Consider the following 20,760-nt stretch of genomic DNA (forward strand, 5'->3'; position numbering starts at 1 on the left):
CAGGCCTCCATGCTTGGATATATGTAGTTTGATTTTAGAGCAGTAAAAATACAGTATAATGTTTTACTACTTTTGAAACAGGCTTCATATCTCCATGTACAGTACTGTATATATTGTTTCAAGCACTATACAGTATATATTGTGAAAAAAGAACATTGCCAAAATGTGGATCTCTGATGTGCAAATAAAAATGTAAAAAGTGGGGTTTGGTTCCAAACTTAGACAAATAATTGTGTTCTTTGGTACTTTCTTAAATGCAAAATTCTAATGAATGTATAATGAAAAATGAAAAGCTTTGGAATCTTCTCTTTTCTAAAAAAAGCTGGCAGGTTGTGTTTAAGCAAGTTGAAAGGTTTTTTAAAAGAAATGGATTGCTTTAGCTTTACAAAACTTGGATTTTTATGGAATTTTATGTACAATGGAATTAAATGTTTTCAGTTTGTAAAACTCCCAGTGTTTTTGGTTAAATATTCTTTACAGTTGTAACATTAACAGTATATTTAATACAATAATGTAAAACTATCATATTCAGACAAAACATAATGTACTTATATGTTACAGCTTACAATACTTCATACTGTAAATGTAGCTCATATTATTGCATTTATGGGTGTCGATTGTAATGTATAAATTATAGTAATATTTTGTTGGCTTGAGACTCTTTTTTCCATAATTTAGCATTGCATATACAGTACAGTAGCTGTACTTATGTTTGGTGCATGTGGACCCCCATGACTAGTTTAACATAAAGCACACTTGCATTTTCTTTTTTACTATTGGATACTGTATATATACAGTACACAGGTATAGCTACTTTCACATTATTAACTTGTCCGTTACATTTATTACTTTATGCTACCTTCAGTTCTGCAGACTTGAAGGATAAAAATCTAATGAGACAGAATGGGACAATGAAGGTGGACAACATTTAAAGCTCGCTGAGGTCCATTTCCTGCCATCATTCCCAAAATGTTAATACATACATGTATACATTTATACTGTATACTATATATGACATTTCCTGCCATATTTAGCTATCATTATATTGAAGCAATCAAATCAGAGGAAGGAAATACTGAATATCACCTTATTGAAACCTTGGCATGTTTGTGTTGTTAAGTTTAAATGTAAACATCTCACATCCTTTGGAAACCCAGCAGGTAGTGGTTGCTAAGCTACAGGCATTGTTTATCCCTGATCAGATTTGCTGTGCTTTTATAACATCCCTGCTTGGCCCTGAAGTCACACACAATCAGGCTTTATGGAGTGTTTGCTAACCATGTTCTGGAAATGAATCACTGGTAATTTGTAAAGGCCTGTGGGGAGACCAGCTTCCCAACGAACGGTTTTACAGTTGGGCTTCAGCAGATGGTGTGGAGGTGGGCTTAAATGATCTGTGTTCTCAAACACGGTTGACATTTGTGTTGCTTTCTGTCGGTGCTAAGTGGAAGTGCGAGAGCAGATAGTACAATGTGAAAATATCTGCAAATGTCACCCTGGGAACATAATGTTGTGTTTAACAAAATAAGCTCGTCTGTAACTGGGGAACAGCTTTATTTCATCGTTTGTGTCGGAGACTAAGAAGACAGAATTAGCTCACAGCTTCAGCAGATGGTGGGTGTAATCCACAGGCCCCGGGCTTACCTCTGGCAACTGCAATCCTCATATTTTGTGGAATTTTCACATAAAGGGAATAAGTTGTGATAGTTTTATTTTCTTCATGCATTGTCCTTCCTTTGGTGCAAGCCGTCACATTTTATATAGCTCATCAGAGTTCTGGCCAGGTTGCTTCAAGTTCTCATTTCTTTATCTCATCTCACAGGCGTCACATGTCTAGGAACCTTTTTTTCCTGAGTAGCAGAGCCAGTTCTTATTTTCCGCAGTGTTGCAGACCCACTCATCTTACAACATATTTCAGGACCCAGTTCTACTCACTGCCTTCATTATTCAGCTCCGACCTGGATTAAGTCAAAAGTTCATTCCACGTGTCAATTACTGTTTACATTCCTGGTATGTGAGTGTGGCGTTTTGTTTGCTTTTACCTAATGGAGACCAGCCATCATGTACCAGGTTAGGAATTTGTAATTGACGGGTGCATCAATGTTTCAGTGAAATCCAGACTTAAGGGAAAACAGCTTTTATAAAATAAAATGCCTTTATTTTAATATATATTTAGCTGCAGTTAAAATAAAATGCACTCCCCATTAGGGAGCAAGGTTAAGGATATTTCTGTTGCTGTTAATTTGTCTCTATTCTTGTTCAGTGGCTGCTGCATACAGTATACAATACTTTATGTATTGAAGACATTATTTATTCCAGTTTGATGTACTGTAGATTTTGGTGTTTGATGCCCATGGCTAATGTTTCTAGTTTTTGTAATGTTTCTGTTATGTCCAACAATGCATTTAGGCTGAATTCTTCTGCTAAAAGTGTTTAAATTTGCTGATGAAGGCAAAAATTAGATGTTGCCAAACTACAGAAGTATTGTTTGAAATAAGATGTTCATACAGTATATTATCTTATAAGTATTACTTTATGGCAGCCTTCTCTTTTGAATAGGAGAAATAAAATGATGTGTTACAAATATATTCTAAAGGAATTCTAATTTTTAATGAATATTGGGGTCAGTGGGCGATGAACTAGGGAGACTATTTGAAATAGTTTTGTATTTCAGGTAAAAATGTTGCTTGTATTTAAGTTTTTCCCTCTTTGGTATTCAAACCTGAGCTTTAATCTCTTGACCAAATCCATTTGAATGCTCTCATCATGTTCTGTACTTAGAGGTTCAAAGGAGACAGGCACCAGGTCTCAGGCATCCCCAGCTTTGAATAATTGCATGTTAAATTAGGGAGAGGTGAACATAACTTGTATGTAACCCCATAGTTAGCCTAAGAATTTTTTGTTTGGTGAGGCATAAATCACGGTCCACCGACTAAATGTTTATCTCCCAAACTCGTCTACTGTAGTACAGTACTGTGCATAATGCTGTGATCCTGTCCATGTTTTTATCAGCTCTAAAACCATGTTAATTTCTGCAGATTAGTATTAACTGCTGATTAGTATTGATTTTTACACTCCCAATTAAATATACTTCTTAATCCTTTGTTGTTTGGAAGTACAGTAGTTTCAAGCTAAATTGGAAGAGATTCTTGATTTCTTCAGTAGTTTGGTCACTGTTCCTTGCATTTTGTGAGACTTAAACACTTTCTTAAAATTATTTCTACTGTATTTGCCTCGCAATTACCGTATCTAAATTTCATTCTAGTAAAATTATTGAATTGCAATGTACTGTAAATTGACTTTTCTAGAGCATGCCCAACAGCATTATTTACAGCATTTATTGATTTACTGTACTGGTTTGGAAATCAGATTTGTCAGAAAATAATTATGTTTATTGTATAGACATCGCCCTGAATTTCTTAATTGGAGATCAGGCACCAAATATACTGTACAGTATGAGGTTTCTCCCATCTTTTCATTTACAGTACTAGCTCTTCAAGCTATACTTGATCCGTCTACAGTACAGTATGCGCCTGTCAGAGCTCAAAAAGGCAGGTCAGAACATGTTAAAGGATAATGTCCTCTCATTGATGACACACCACTGAAATTGTATCTAAATTTCAGGCCCAATAGGATTAACTTCTGTTTCAAATGATACAGCTGTTCAGAAGGTTAGTATTGGCCTTGTATACCTACAGTATTGCTGTAAAAAGACAATGGTCTCATGCTTGCTTAGTCTCTTTAATTTTCTTGAGGTGCAGTCAGTGTGGCTGGAGGTCTATCTGATGAATGGTATGCCATGATCAGTCACATATTATTAAAGTGTCATTCTTTCAGTGCATGCTAAGGAGGTTTTTTACTGGCTTGGGAGAGAATATCATAGTGGTTTGGTGTCAGGTTTCACAAATAGGTTTAGATTTCATATTCCAGTCCTTGTTCTTTGCTCTGTTTTTGAAACTTTACATGTAAAAAAAATGTTTTTTTAATTAATATCCAGTGTACCAGAAACTACTAAAAAGTAACCTTGAAACAATGAAAACAAAACATGTGGAAACAAGACCTTTGAGTATTTAGTCTTGATGTTGTACCACTTAGAGTGTAACTGAATTATGCCTCTTCAAACACAATCCCTTACCACAATAACAAATTGTCTCATTTAAATATATTTACAGTGCAAGTGTGTTAATATTCTTTTTTCAAACTATAATTAACAAAATAATGTGAAATTAAAACTACCATGCATAGAGTTTTAATTGTAATGTACATTATTCTGCATTTAATTGAAGAAGATCAATATTAACAAATATAGTGAACTTTCATTCATTTCACTTTCTAAGTTAAGCTCCAAATCATAACCTTATGAGAATAATGACATATTTCTAATAGTTTCTAAATATAACATAAGAATCTTCAGGTATTCAAGAATGAGGAAACTTGCATTATAAAAGGTAAAGGGTGTTAAAAATAATTATCCTAAAATGCTTAATACAGAAATGCAGTTAAAATACCAGTCTGCAGAGAAATAAGGTTGTCTCGGACAATAGAATCTGTAGTATATATTTCAGTACTGCTGAAACACCAGGATGGTATTTTTCTCTTTTTTTTGTATTGGCAAGGAAGTATTTGGGGAAGTTATGCCTATTTATCCCTATGCAAAATTGTGTATATTTTTAGTTTGATTGTTTTTCTTTGATGGAATGCACTGCTGTTGAATATAAGGCTTCTAACGAAGGACGAGCTATTTATTAGACGTCAATTACTGTCCATTTATGCAGTGAATCACAGTTGGAGCATAACAGACCCACATCATTAAACTAATACAAAATCTGTTGGTTCAGGTTTTGCATCAAGTAATAACTGTCTTGTCAGAGGAATCCAGTTGGGGGTATTCCTGGCAGTATACCTCACAGCTGAACCCCAGCAGATTTTAAAAAGACTGCTGAACTGCAGCTCTTCAATATTGTACTGCCCCCTCCTGTCACTTGACTGCTTCCACAGAAACTCTTAAGTTTGACTTCCTGACAGTACAATCAGATATGTACATGTAGGCTTAACCTGCAACTCTTTATCAAGGGTGTATGTAACAATAATCTCAGAAAGGATTAGAGAAAATACAGGATACCTGTAATTTTATTAAAGAGGTAACTGCTCAGATTTCCATTGAAAAAAGTCATATTTTTGTACAAAAATCCTATTTTAACCAGGACAGTAAGCTTTCTTATAACAAAAACTATGTATTCTGTTTCTGGAGTGCAGAAAGATGATCTCATGTAACAGAAATTACTCCGGGAGTCAGTCTGAGCAATACAAGTGAACATTGGTATACTGGTCGTTAACATTGTTGTTTAAAGACTCTTTTGTGTGATGCTTCTGATTTATATTATTGTTGAAAATTCAGACTTTTGCGATACAGGCAATTTCCCAAAAAATATAGATTAATTTAATTATCCATTTGTCAAATTGTACTGTCTTATAGCTTTTGAATGGATATTAATTATATTTGCAGAAGAGAAAGATGGTGAATGGAACATCTGGCTAAGTCATGTTGTGGTGGTTGAGTCGGTGTAGTTATTAAAAAAAGAGACTTGAATTCTTGGTTCACGAGGCTGTTAACTAACAAATAAACACAAAAGGACGTTTGTAACCTTTTATGTTTTCATAGCTTGACCATATGTTTTTTTTCCTTCTGCAGTATAACTTTGTACCATGGTTCATACCATAGTATAGTCATTATTATCTCATACAGTAATATGTTATACTGTATAATATAGTGTCATTATGTCCCAATTTGAATGGTAAGCAAACAGACTCTATGATTCAACTCGTAACAGTGAATACCACATTTTAGAACAGTACATCAAATCAAATCAAAGTTTATTTATCAAATGCACAACAATACGGCGTGCAGCAGTAGTTGCTGGCAATGAAATGGCTTTTCTGCAAGCTCACAAAAATCACAAGAATCACAAAAATCACAAAATTCACAAAAACACAAAAATCACAAATCACAAATCACAAATCACAAATCACAAAAATCACAAAATTGAGGTTACGTTTTTTTAAATTGAATAAAACTCAATAAAATTCAATATGAGTAGAGCTGCCATGTGTCCATGGTGTATGCAATATATACAAGTAGTGCAGTTATGCTGAATACAGTGAAAACTGTGTGTCCATGTAGCCATTACAGGTGATTACAGGTGACTTGGACCGACTTGGACTACGGCTTCGGTACCGTTTACCGGACAGTAGGAGGGAAAACGGTCAACAAAACCATCTCTGCCCAATTAAGTTTTATAGTAGTTCTTAAGTGCAGATGCTCAAGTGGGATGACTGCACCTTCCTTAAAAAATCATCTGAATCAACACTCCCAGGGAAGATAATTAGGTACCAAAGGGGAATAATAGTTCAGAAAACAAGAAATGTGCATTTGGCATTCTGCTTGTGACAGGAATGTGCAGGCAGGAAAAAAGTGATCCCATTTCATGTTCTCAGATTTGTGTTCTTGGTACAAAGTGCTGTGTCTCTTTCCTGTCTGTGGGAAGATACAAGAACTGGATGTCTTTTCCCAAAGGAGAATGCCAACCTGTTCCATCCCTCAAAATAACAGGCACCGCTGAGTCATTGCCGAGGAGTACACACTAACAGCTCTTGAAGTAGACTCTAGGTGTTTTGTGCTTACGTTTGTTCCTCTGTGAATGCACTGGTATTGGCGTCCTCGGAGCGGTCAGCAAAAATGTGCTGAGAACCAGAAAGAAAACCAAACAGAAGCCCTAGAGAATGACCCAGGGTGCGGCCTGCCTCTGCGTTGCCTGGCACAGTTATCAGGTGAGTCCAGGGAAACAACCAATTACCGTCTGTCTTTGTTTTGTTTGCCTTCCTTTTTGAACGCTACAAGCTTGAGAAAAAAAAAATCCCATCACTGTCATTACAGATTCTGTCATTTTTATTTACACCTTCAACCTTGTAGAGCACCAGGCAGCAGCCTGCAATGTTAAGTTCATCAAAGTTTGTTTTTTATTGGTATTTGAACATTCCAGAATTTAGCAAATTGTATAGGCATGGGCTGATTAGTGTGTCGAGATGGTATTAGTGACTAAACATTGTAACTAGAAGTGTATCTAGAAGAACCAGAAACTGGTTCAAAGTTTGGCATTGCAGTGCTTACTTCTGCTCCTTAGAGGGACTGAGCTGTTGAGGACAAACTGTTCAGTAGTGGGGTTATTCCACATTGTGTAGATCTATGGAAAACAGGACAACGAGCTGGGAATAGCTGCAGCACAGAACACTGCAATTCTTGGGCAGCAAGGTGTAAGAAGGTACTGTAGTTGTGAAGAAATAAAATTGCAACAGCCATAAAGTTAAAAAAAGGTCAATTTTGCATTTTTAAGTGGTTATTGATATTGCCTTGTATTTTTGTATGTACAAGTACTGTACTAAGCAGTGGATGGATCAGAAATCATAGTACAGACAGCAGACGCTTTGTCCTTGGAATACAACTTTTTAAACAATTCTGAAATTCAAAAAGCCGGAGTTGACTCTGCACCTGTACAGGTATACGAAGATGTACAGTACTGTATGTGAGCAGTTTAGGAAACAATGGGCAATTTATTTTTAAAGAGTTGTTGATAGTCAAGTTTGTAGTGTGGAAATGTACTTAGTGTGTGTTGGACTGAGTGAAAGTGAGGAAAGGTTCCAGCATAAATAAGACAGGTCTCATTCACCTCTAGAGGTGGGGGTAAACTTATGTGCTCCTAATTGCTTAATGAGCTATTATGTTCTTCATCAGAGAGCAGCTGTGAGCTACAGTATATCCTGTTTTCAGCTTGTCCTCAGCAAACCCTGTGTAAATTACATGCTTCTCTCTGCAGTATTGGACGTTGCTTTCTGTTGTTTCTCAGGAAGCGACAAGGAAGACAAGGATTTGATTTAGCCCTTAGAGTCCAGTAATGCAGGATACCTTTCCTCAGCCCAAACAAGTGGTGTTTACATCTCTGTCTTCCCAGGTGGAAGTAGAGTGGAAGATATTTATTCTTAACAGTAAGCACAATAACAGCATGTAGCCTTACCTGACTCCTGTCATGTCCTTTGCCTTCAGTTAGCTGGGGGCCTTAGCTGAAGTGAAGCTACTGTACAGTATGCACTAAATATTTTTAAAAAAAATCTCTGTTACTGTAGCTTGCTTCATAACATTTTTCAATCATGTTGCCTGAGTGGAAAGTATTGGATATACTGTATTGTACCTCTCCCATTACATGTCTTTATCAAAGTCAGATGCAATTTTTCTGGAATACATAAAACGGCTGTAAAAATAACCATTGATGATTAATTTCCAATGGTTTAGAACGTGGTTGTGATCACATAATGTTGGAGGAATCCTACTATTGCTTCAGTATTTATCCCTGATCCCTGCAAATTAAAGGTATTCATAAAAGTTCAAGTACGGCGTTTGATTTAAGAACTGTGATCTTATCATACAAAAGAGTGTCAAGATTCTTCTCTCTGTGTATTTGATTAAACCGAGCAATTTGAGGACATGGTAATTTTAGGATGGAAACCATATAGTTTATTATAATTAATAAGTGTACAGTAAGTTATTGCATTAAGAAGGAAATAACCCTGCCAAACACAAAAATGTTGTCAAAATCTATAAAAGTTATAAAATGTGTGAATTTTAGAAGTTAAGGGATTTGTTACAGCAATATCTGCAGTTGTACAATGTATTGGCTGTACTATTTTACCAAGCTTCAGAGCATGGAACTCTTTTGTGACCATCATTTAATGTCTGCTATGGACAATGGATGGTGAATGTATTCATGCCAAATAGATAAACAAAGAGGCCAAGGCATAACTCATGACTTTGTTTTTTATGGGACCATTTAGCATTTCATATACATGAATCATCTTTTATCTGGGAGACATAGTAAACCTATTTGAAGAGAGATAAGCACACAATGGTAGACTGACTATAGCCCAAAGATTGGTAACTTTTTCAGAGAGGCATGGCAAGAGTTATATAGTGTGTACTTTAACAGCAATAATAATCCTGCTTACATTGTGATTATCCATCCATCCATTTTCTAACTGCTTAACCAATTCAGGGTCGCGGGGGAGCTAGCGCCTATCCTGGCGGGAAACAGCCACAAGGCAGTAGATACCATGCACGGGATGCCAGTCCCTCACAGGGCACACACAGACACACACACTCTCACACCAGGGCCAGTTTTCCCTGAAGCCAGTTAACCTACCAGTACAGTATGTCTTGAACCAGGTGCCCCAGCACTGCAAGGCATGCTACCCACTGTGCTGCCCATATTGTGATTAAGTTAAATTCATATTAAAATATTATGCAATATCTATATAATTTTTCAATTAAAATATATAGAAAATGTATCAATTAAAATATCAATCTTATGGTTTAGTGTAATCCTTGCCCTTTAATTATCTAACTATCTCTGTAGTTTGAGACTTTAAGCAGCACAGAAGTCCTTAGATGTTCAGTTGGTAATTTGCTCCTTAACTTGGGAGGGACAAAGAATTATGTGAAAATATCTGTTCACAGAGGCATGTAGATCAAAGTGCTAACCATAGTGAAGATGCCAGTTTCTTCCAACAGTCAAATTTCACAAGCAGGGATTTCCAACAGGTCATGACAGAGATTACAGTATCTCTGTAAGTAGCCTCAAGTGTGTGTCACAGATCCCTACACTTCAAGGGCCATAAGTATCAAATTTGTGACACGGGGTCAAAATGCTGGGAATCCTGAAATCTGATCGAAACTTTTGATGTGATTTCTTGCATGTACAAACCAAGATCGGCAACACTGACAGTGTGATATTTCAGTAGTTCTTTAAGATGCTCAGAATAGCAGGTTAAGGTGTCAATGTTCCAAATTGTCAAATTGTGCAAGAGATGCCTTCCATATTTCAAAAGCACCCATAACAGTTTGTTCTGCATATGGAAGTTGAGTTCTTAAAGATACAGTACACCTTGATGTCAGCTAGAAACATTAATTGTGTGACCCATTTGTTATCATCCAGTTTGGGTAGTTTAGGGTAGTTTTGTCCCTTTTCCTGATAAAAAGATCTTAATCTGTCAACTAAACATGCCAAAACCTCTCCACCATAGGAAGTGTTCTACAGTACATTCTTCAGACACTCATTGTTATTCCAAATCCAGGGTGCCTGTGTGTGTGCAATTGGAACTTGCTGCTGGAAAAGTTGTTGGAGGTCAAATAATTTATCACCCATTCAGAAAGCCAGCTGTACTCCAGCAGAGAGCTTGTCTGTTATCAAATGTAGCATGGCTCTCAGCAATATTGGAAAATAAGATCTGGGGCAATGACACACCTCTTAGCTCCTGTATGGACTTCAAAGTGAACTATAATGAATACATTAGTGATGGTTACTGTATGTATATGGTCATGATTCAGGCAAAGGATACTGGCAAATTTTAGAGAACATCCATACTTCACATGGCTCTTCCAGAATACCTTGTGATACACAGTGGCAGTTGCCTTTGTCAATGCTAACTAGAGGTTGGTGGTACTTCCAACTTTTTTTAATGTAATTTATTGCCAGAAAAATCATGTTGGCCATGCCTCACTGGGAAAAGGTCTTCAGATTCCTCTTGAATTGTATCTTCCTTTGAAGATTGAAATTCTTTTGGGTTGACCTCTGTACTCCAGATCTGTAGGAAGAAAGCGAGGAGATGTAATGTTAGTTCATTCCACCATGCTTACAAATCTCAGTGGAAATCCCAGTACCTCCTGCTACTTTGTTGTTATTAATTGTTGTAATACAGTAGCTTTCAGCACTTTCCTTACGTTAAGGTTTGACTATAGTTGTGTGTGGGAGGCACTCAAATATACTGTTATTCACAGTGCTTTATTGATTTCATAGATGTTCAAAAAGGTGCTTCTAAGAAGAAGTGATGGCCTGTTTTCTTTCCTTAGGTCTCCATAGTACTAGTCCTTTGATATTTGGGCCATAAACACAACATGCATGGCAGTCAAAAAACAGAGATATTGTTTAACGTCAGAAAGATGTTGTATTTCCTGGTCCCTATCTGTCCATCACCTGTTCTGCGTATCACAACTTTTTCTTTGCACCCTTGCCCTTGCTTGCAGGTAGGCCAGACTCTCCTGATTAGAGTCTGTGTTACTCTACAGTGCACAGAAAGCCTTGCACACGTGATCAATATTTTCTTAGATAACCTGGTCATTTTTGTCGAAGCAATCCTGGTGTTTCCTGTTGTTTCTATGTAGACAGAAGTTATGAAGTTAAGCTCCATTTTGGCTGCCTTAGTGTTGTGGACATCTTTGTGATTCTGGGCATGGACACTGACACAATCAGCCAGGTGCCGGTGTTTACATTATGGTTCTACTCAGAACTTTGTTGAATGTTTGCAATATACAGTAGTTACCCTAGTCTTGTCAACTCAAGTGAGTGCAAATAATAAAATACAGGAATACTAGAATAAAAATATTTCCAGGTCCTGTAAAATTCACTTCACAAGTGTCCTGAATAGAACAGCCTGAGGGGAAATACAAAGGCTTGTATCCAAAGGGCCCTTTTGCCAGTCTAGCCCATTTGGTAGTTGGTAGCCAATTGAGTCAATGGTCTCATCCAGCCATTTTTTGAAAAATTAATTTTAAAAAAACCACGCATTATATTGGCTTCAAAAACATGTCAGAGTACCCATCAGATAACATTTTATGAGTTTTTTTTTAAAACAGACCATGCCCAAAATTTGCCTGAATAAGAAACCAGTGGGGTTCTCTGTGGTTTGAGAGCTATACAGTAGAGCATTATTTTCTGCAGCACCATGCCCCTTGCAGAGCCCAGAACAATTTCTTTTACTTGTAGTAAGGTGCACACACGTCTCATTTGTTTTCAGGGAATGGAGGTTGTATTGTATTGTCGTATATTATCTTGTGTTGCCTTGTGGCTCTTACAAAAGTGAATTACACAAGTAAAATAGTGATCATTTAGAGAAAATAAGATTGCTTCAACAGATGAAAGGCCTTACAGATGAAAACAAGGCAAAGCCTTTAGAATTGTCTTGTGTCATGGTTATACTTGTAGATGGATAATAATGTAGGAGGATTAAGATTTGTTGATTTGTTGAGAGCTTATTTGTTTTTCTTTACCAATACACACAGACCTTACAGAGCTCATGGGTTTAATTCAAAAGGAAATCCCAGATTATAAATAGCTGTAACAATACATTATTATCGTTCACAGCTCTAGTGTTTTAATACAGTAATCACCAGTATAACAGTTGCTGACTGTTTTGAAATGTACAGTGTATGCAAAGCTTCAGTGTCTTGTAATATTGTAAGTACAATAGGTAGTACTTGCTCAGAGTTTTGTAGTTTAATTTAATGAATAATGAATTGCTTCATTTCCACAACACAAAGGGTAGATTATGATGAAGATAAAGAGACATTTTATAGGTTTTAATAAGATACTGTATTTACTGAAAGAGGATAATTTATTGACAATTGTTTCAGTATGAATTTAATGTAGGAGTTTAAATATACAATATGTACTGTATGGTATTTTTTATTGTAACAAATTCCCCATTATCTAAAGACAATTCTTAGAGTTGTGCAACATAATATTATTTATAGTAAAGGAAAGTAAATATATTGTACATATCTAATTGTTGCTACAAACTAATTACTAAATAAGATGCACTGTATCAATCATATCAAATATCAAAGTCTGGTCCTGACACCAGTAGGCTATGCAAGAAAATTTATCAAAAATATCACTTATATACTGTACCCCTATATTCATATATTTCTTTGTTTCTCCAGTGTGGTAACAAAATAATAAACAGGCAGCAAATGTGAAAGAATTATAATATGTTACTATTACACAACATACAACATTCTACTATTATTGGCTGATATTTTCAGATACTGCTTTCAACAGAAAACAGACCACACAGACATCCACACTGCAACTGAGACACAAGTACAGTAAAGGAAAAGAGGGAACACATGTCTTATTAATTAAAAAATCTCACTCAAGACTAAAAGCCTCTCTAAAATAAATGCTAAACAAAAGGGAATCTACAGTATTTCCTTACTCAAAATACTACAAAACTAAATAACAATAGATTTTTTTTTTGCCTGGTTCATAAGAAATTGGAATTTCCTACAAATAAAAAATAAGTCCCTCTCGTAAGTCCAGTCTTTTTATTGCCCAAATGACCCTTCATTTTTTCTGGACACTTGGTCTATCAAAAGAGGTACATTCTTGCTGTCTTCTCTCTCCTCCCTGCTCTTTGTTTCTACAGTACTGTATGTGTACTTCTCTATAACTTCTCTAAGAAGGCTTATTTAATGATTTATTACCACTTGGTTTTAGTCTGAGTTAAAATTAGTATAACTGTTTGGCCACCTAAATTTTTGGCCATTGTGACTAAACACGATAAGGAGGGTCGTGCAAATCTTCTCAAGGCAGCCTTAAGATTTTTTTTTTACCTTTCACAATAGGGTACTTTTGATTATAAGTTCAAAAATTCACATAAATAACAAGTTCAAATAATGAGGAGTGAGTGTGTACAATACACTGTTACCTTTTGTGATATTTTCATACCAGAAGGGGTGTTTGTTTGGGTCACAGGAAAAGTGCATGGCAGTGACACCATGCGTGAGACATCCCAAGATGCCATGCACAAGACCAAGGGCCATACTTACCGCTCATATTGCGTAACCCCTGTGGCCTGCTAGGTGCCTGCAAGCCAGAAGTGTTTTCAGGAACAGCCACTTTATTCCTCCACATGATCCCAACTCCATTGTAGATACTGCTGTAATTCTGTGTGAGAAAAAACATACAGTACAGTACAGTACAGCTCAGACTGTACAGACTGATTCAGTGGAAGAGCACGCAGGCTTCATAAGCCTGATACAATGTTTGTGACATACCTGCAAAACATTGCATTTGTAGTCTAAATCAGTAATCTTAGTTGGCAATTTAGGCAGTAGATTTTTTTTGTGCAGTAACAGTAATGATTGTATTCAGTTCAGTAATACCAGTTAGCTGGTATTACATTTACTAGTACTATTGAATTATCATGATAGTAGTAATACTGTTGCAAGACTGGGAGGTGTAGTCAAGCTTGCTGCCATTTTGCCAAAATTCCCAACCCTACTGGAAGAGTGGTTATCAGCTTCTTGGAGCATCCTTTGAGCTGTACCTCAGGGCATGATCATTAATATTCATAGTAGTGAAGGCACAGGCAATCAGTGATAATTACTATTATGATTCTTATTTGTATTAATAATAAATTTCAAAATGGAGGTTTCACCTTGTGCTTTCTCCCAAAATGGTACAGAAAAGTGGAATTCCTGACTAGATACAGTACAGTTCCAAATGGCCTAAATCATATTTTAATAGGATCTTTTAAGTACAAGACATCAATAGCAGATCAAATATTTCTGGCTTTCATACACAATGCTTTGATGTTTAAAGTGGCCTCTGTGTTAATTAAGCTTAATTTCAAATGTATTGATATACCTTTGTGGTTTTTTTTCTGAGGCACAGCTGGGATTCCCAATCTGAACCTGACAGATTTGATTCACTTATTTTTACAATGTTTTTTACATGTTTTTCAAATGTATTCAAATGTCCTTCTGTCATTTTGACCTTTCCTTGCCTACGAATTTAAACACTGTCATGCTGGTGTTGTCTAAGGCATAGTAGAAAGCATTAAACAAATGTTAACATTTACAGTATGATTAATAATGCTGAAACATATTAATGTTGACGTTCTCGCATGTACTGTTTTAAGTGGTGTAATGGTGAACTATAAAGAAAGCTACAGTATAAACTGAGATACAGTATACTGTACTGTAAATCCAATAAAGGAAAAAAAGGAACCTGTGCCTTATCAATTAAAAGAACCCACTTAGGACTAGACTAAAATTCTCTCTAAAATGGATGCTAAGCAAATGGGAACCTATTTCCCTATTTGAAATATTACAGTACATACTGTATATACAGTAACTGTAACTATCTTGTATTTTTCTGTAGATTATATAATGTAATTTTGATTTTTTTCAGTTGTAGGAAGCAGATTGTTCCAGAGACATTTAATTATATGGGTGCTATTTGTATGATTGCCTGCTCTTTTCTTGTTTGATTAGTTTGTGTTAGCAAATGAAGACTGTTTTCTGCATTTCAATCTTCAGCATGGAAAACGCAGATTAGTACTGTATACTGACCTAATACTGTATAACATTAGTTTCACTATCATGATAAGCTTGTTGTTGGACTAACAATTCCTCTTCAGAGTGCACGAGGTGGGTCTGAGTTTCCAAGAGCAGTATCTTAAGAAAGTTAAAAAACGAGAGGAGGCCATTCATCCTATCTATTCTGTTAGGTAGTTAGTAGTGAATTGATCCAGGCACGTTATCCATCCTTTCTTGAAAGGAGCCAGAGTATCGCCTTCAACAACATGGCTGGGCAGCTTGTTCCACATTTCCACAGGTCGTATCATGACTTTGTCTTCTCTGTCTTTGCAGACTTTGCAGGTGGACATTCGCAGATTGAATGTGACGTTGCTCCGAGCGTTCCGAGATGGGGTGGCGGCCGCCTTGGACATCTCACCTCAACAAGTGCATATCAACCGTCTCAATGTGAGGACACAACAATTCTGATTCCCCACCAAATAGTCCACTACACATTAAGCTAAAGATGGCTTCTCTCTCATTAAGCAAAGCACATAATTAAATGTTAGTTTGTCCTCCCCCAAAAATTGTTTGAAATAACTTTTTTGTTGTATTTATTCAGGCAAGTTCTGATTATATGATCATATTATGTATACATAATTAATGAAGACAAAAAAAGAATTGTCTCTCTCTCATTTTAACATTATCATTAAGACTAATAGCTCAATACTGAGTTTTAACTCCATGGAGCCAGGTTTTTGGAAAGTTACCATCAATGTTAATGACATGTTTAGGACATTGTGTCTGTGTTACCATGTATCAGATGAATGAACACACGTATTAGACACAAGCTCTCCATAATTTTAACATGTAAACAAACAAACTGAATAGGCTTTAAAAAGAGATGTTTCAGTTTAGATTTTTATTAATTAGCTAATAAGGTACAATAGAAAAAGTTATATACAGTACTTTCTAGGTTTCTTGCATTGATCCTTTGTTAATTTTCTGAGATGCTTCTCAAATGTTTCGATAGCCTGACTCACCTACTGTACAATGCTTTAAATATGTTAATTTAGGTTTCAGTAAACTGGTGGATCAGCTTTTTAAATATGTGCTGGACCTTTTATAAACTAGGCAGCACAAAGAAGTAAGTTCAAGTACAGTATAACAAGTGGAGCCCAAGTGAGAAACTGTATTCTGCTTAGCTGAGTCAACTCTACATGGAGTTCAGCCTCTCAGAAGAGACCATACAGTAGGTGGTCTAAAAATCATAAACTGGCAAGTATAACATCTAGGATTTACAGTGTTTGTTTAAGCTGTTTCCAGGTGGTTTTGACAGATGGGCAACAAAAACACATCATGTGTCTGTTGTGGAATGTGGCTGGTGTGGTTTGAGGCTGAACCATCTCGTGTCTCTTAGGAGAAAAAGAACTGCATAGAGCTCTATGTGTCTTCGGAGAAACTGGGCGAGGCAGAGCCAGTACCCTCAGAGGAAGTGATTCGGTCTCTCAATGTCAACATTCTCCAAAAGAGCCTCTCCCAATTTGGCATCACTGAGGTCACCCCAGAGGTAGGTACCTTCTCTAGGAGGCCTGCTTCTTGTTTCCTGTCATGCTGTCTTTAAAATGTAGTGTAAAAATAGATGCATTTTATTATACAAAGATGGAGGAGAAAGGGGCAAGGTACAGCCTGGATGTGAGGTGTAATTGGCACAAATGGCTAGAACAGAGTTTTTTTCTGATAGTAGGCACAGTGTTATAGGACAGCGGGTGTCAGAGGCAAGCTGAGTAACAACATTAGGAGTATAACACGATTCAAGGATATGAGAGTACAGTAAGTGCTGTAGAGTTGTACCTGAGTCTTTGTTAAATGAGACTAAATGCTATCATAATTTCTGTTCTTAGCAGATACATTAGTATTGTGGTTATTTTTGAAAGATATAAAATGAGGAGCCTTTTTATCCCTTGATGATGTCCTTAAATTATCAAAGCTTTTGTACAAATAAAACCTTTGTCTATTTTGTCTTAAGGTGTCTCCAAAGGTGTGAAAAGTGTGATGTTTGAGTAACACATTTTATTTGCTGTGAAGCCTTTTTAAAATGTTTTCTTAATTTGTACTTGTTTAGTGAGCTACTTCAGGATGAAATTAGTTATGTCTTCATTGGTTCAGCAGTGGCCAACAGAGATTTTGTACAACTGAGCTAAATCCCTGTTAAAGCTATTATTGATGCTTGTTTCTCTAACAACTTTAATTATTTATTTCTGAGTTTCTTTTTTCTGATTATTTTTTTCTTATTAATGAAGCTACCAGACTCATAACACTATCACTTCCGATTCAAGTACAGTACAGAAAAAAACAAAATGGTATCCTCATGGGAGGCCAAAACTGAAATTATTAGAAGATAAAACTTTGGAAAACTGACACTGATAGCCAAATTGTTAATGTGCTGTATGTTATGTTTAATGGGACTGAGGTACTCAAGACATTTTGTATAAATATGAGGATTTTTTAAGACCTTAAAAATGTTAACCTTTTAAATGTTAAACCAGCTACACACATTCACAAGGGTCATAATACATTTCCATAGTAAAAGAATGTGGTAGAATTGCCTAAAGAGTCCTTAATCAGATCAAATTTGAGATACCTCCCCTAGAAAGGAGAATGGCCGACCATGAGAATGGTTTATGTCTTCAGACGAAGTGTTAGAGGGCAGGCTTACTGTGCATTTATGTATATACAGTACAGTACAGGCAAGAATTTCAGGAGACATTGTTCAGGTGTCACCTTGTATTGATTACTGTACGTCCCAGGATGGAAAGGCATATGCAATTCCTGCGATATTAGTTAAAGCCCAGCGTCAACCATCATTCCAAGGGCATTTGTTCAAAATGGGTCAATTGCATAGGGTATGTATTCTATCTTAATTGTACACAGTGATGGCTGCTAAAAAAATATTCCCAGATCTTTCGAAGTAATGCACTGCAAATATCAGACAATAAAACCAGATCAACTTTTATTAGGTCATTAATTTTCTTCACAGGTTGACATTAATTGTAAGAAATCAAAGTCACATGCAGTGCCGCATGTCACATATGACACATATTACAGTCAGTACCGTCACTTTGGGGTAAACCTTAATATTTTCAATTGAGAGAACAAATAAGCAGAAATGGTTTCTGTTGCAATTTTTAAAAGCTGTTTATTATTCTCGGTTATTTTGGATCCAGCTCTTTTTTTTGCAGTGTATTTCCTCTCAATCTCAGTGCCATTGTTCTGTCCTGTTCTTTTTTCAGGCGTCTATTTAAAGGTTGTTGAATCCACTGCCTGGTGCAGATCTAAGAGCCCATGGGGGCACTGTGAGGGTGTGAAGGACAAGACCTCTCTTGGATTTTCTACTGAACCTCTGTTGGGATAAATCTGTTTAAATATGTTCTTTAATCACAGGCAGCCTAATGGCATTGAAACATATGCTTAAATTGGCTAGAAAACCTTGCATTTTAGCAATTTGTTGAGGTTTGTCATTGCTTTTCAGTCCCACGAAGAACATTGTACAGACCAGGTCATATCTCTCTATTTTCCTGAAAATTGCAGTCGCTCTGATCCAGAATACAAGGTACAAATGCCCATTGCCCAAAAATCAACTGTAACAGCGTTGATTTTTCAAGATCAACTAAAATGTATTTTGCTTTCACAATACATGTGACTACTGCTGACTTCATTAAAGTCTTAATGACATATAAAATAACATCTATGAATGGTTACAAGAGAGAGGAAGTGATTATTTGATTCTTGCCTGTTTGGTAGTAGTTAATTGATCCAAGAATCTCATTCGGTCATTTCTTGAAAGAATTCAGGGTACTGGCTTCAGTAACATGTCTGGGTAGTGTAATGGTACTGTATGAATTTAGTAATTATACTTTTATGCCTACTAGGAATAGGTCAGGCATAAGAAATGGCAATCCAGACTTCCGCTGGCCTAAGTCTAAAATCTAGGCTGTTCGGCCTGTTAGGGGTTCATGTTACTGACATTCCTAAGAAAATGACTCACAGGAGCTAAGCTGTGCCAGCTTCGTTCTCAGGTCAAAACAAAAGATAGTTGATTATTAAAAAGGTTATAAACAATTCTAAGTGTACGAAGATCATAGCCTTGCTGCTACTGTAGTTTGTTCCATACTCCCACAACCCCTTTGGAAAAGAAGTGCCTCCTGTTTTTGGATTTCAATGCACTTCCATGCAGTTTTCCTTTGTGCCCTCTGCTTCATATTTCACTTTGTTATGAAGGAATCTTCTGGATTGGTTTTGTTATTGCTTTTGAGGATTTTGAATACTTGTTTGCACTATCCTTATAATCTTCTCTGTTCAAGACTATAAAAGTTAATTTCCTTCAAGATGTCCTTTAAGTTCCATAATGTAAGCTGCTGCTCTACATTGGACTTATTCCACAGCAGCAATATTTTATCTGTTATGTGGTGACAAAAATTGTACACAGTATTCTAAATGAAGCCTTACTAGTACCTTGTACAAGAATATAACATCATTTAATTTACATTCTACATTTTAACTATATACAGTATCCTAGCATTTTGCCTTTTTAATTCATTTCTCACATTGCCTAGAAGATGTAAATGATGTATCAGTGCAAACACCTTAGTCTTTTTCATAAGAAGTGCACCATTTCCAATTTGTACAGTATTTATAGTTTATTTTTACTACCTTCATGCAAAACCCTGCACTGATGTACTTTAAACATAATCTGCCTGGGCTACAAAACTCACTCCTTGTTTTCTATTTAATAATCAATACTCTGTCCAAACAATGACCATTTCCCTGAATACTTACAGTACCACCTGCAATTTGAGAATGTATTGCTTATGGGGAACATTATCAAAAGCTATCTGAATATCTTAATATGTCTTATCACATTATCACCTATCACTTTGTGTGTCTATTATTGTTGTTGCTTGTTCAAGGAACTCTAACACGTTTGTTAAGTTAGACCTACTGTACCTGTACCTTATTTTAATCTATTTTTCTTTTATTTCCATCTATTTCCATCTAATATCTTTATTTTAGTTTTAACCTTACATATAATCAAAGTCGAACATATTGCTCTATATTTACTTGATTCAGTTTTCTCACCCTTCTTATGGATGGGCACTTGATTAGCTATTCTTCAGCCCGTAGGTTGAAGCAACTGTTGAGCAACTGTTGGAAGAGTTGTGTGAATCGCTTCTGCATAACATCTCTTGTTACCTTGATTACAATTACAAGCGCTTGAGATTTATTCATTTTGATAGCTTCTACTACCTGAAACACGTCTGCCTCTTCTACAGTATGTTAATACTATTTAGTACAGAACTTTGACCTTCTTCTGCCTGAGTTATGTATTTGAAATCTTCCTCAGCCTTTATATCTGTCTGCTTCTAAGAAAAGAGTACAGCATGGGTCTCTGGTCTTATGATATCAACATTTTAAAATTACATTTCAGCAGATTTCTTATCCACGTATTTCTTTCAAAATTAACATCATTATTGCTACATGCCTTTCATTAAAAACAGTCTTGGATTGTGCCATTT

The 20,760-nt window shown here is 36.1% G+C and overlaps 1 protein-coding gene across 1 annotated transcript in view; it reads left to right on the forward strand.

Moving 5' to 3' along the window:
• The window catches only part of ptprr (protein tyrosine phosphatase receptor type R), an 88,547-nt gene that overhangs the window by 26,579 nt on the left and 41,208 nt on the right, over window positions 1-20,760 (forward strand). The window contains exons 3-4 of the mRNA XM_088923385.1: window positions 15,539-15,652; window positions 16,605-16,754. Of these exons, the coding sequence (XP_088779511.1) occupies window positions 15,539-15,652; window positions 16,605-16,754 (264 nt within the window). The remainder of the gene's footprint in view (window positions 1-15,538; window positions 15,653-16,604; window positions 16,755-20,760) is intronic.

This window comes from Atractosteus spatula, chromosome 8 (genome assembly GCF_055471065.1).
Source record: "Atractosteus spatula isolate fAtrSpa1 chromosome 8, fAtrSpa1.hap1, whole genome shotgun sequence".
NCBI lineage: Eukaryota > Metazoa > Chordata > Actinopteri > Semionotiformes > Lepisosteidae > Atractosteus > Atractosteus spatula.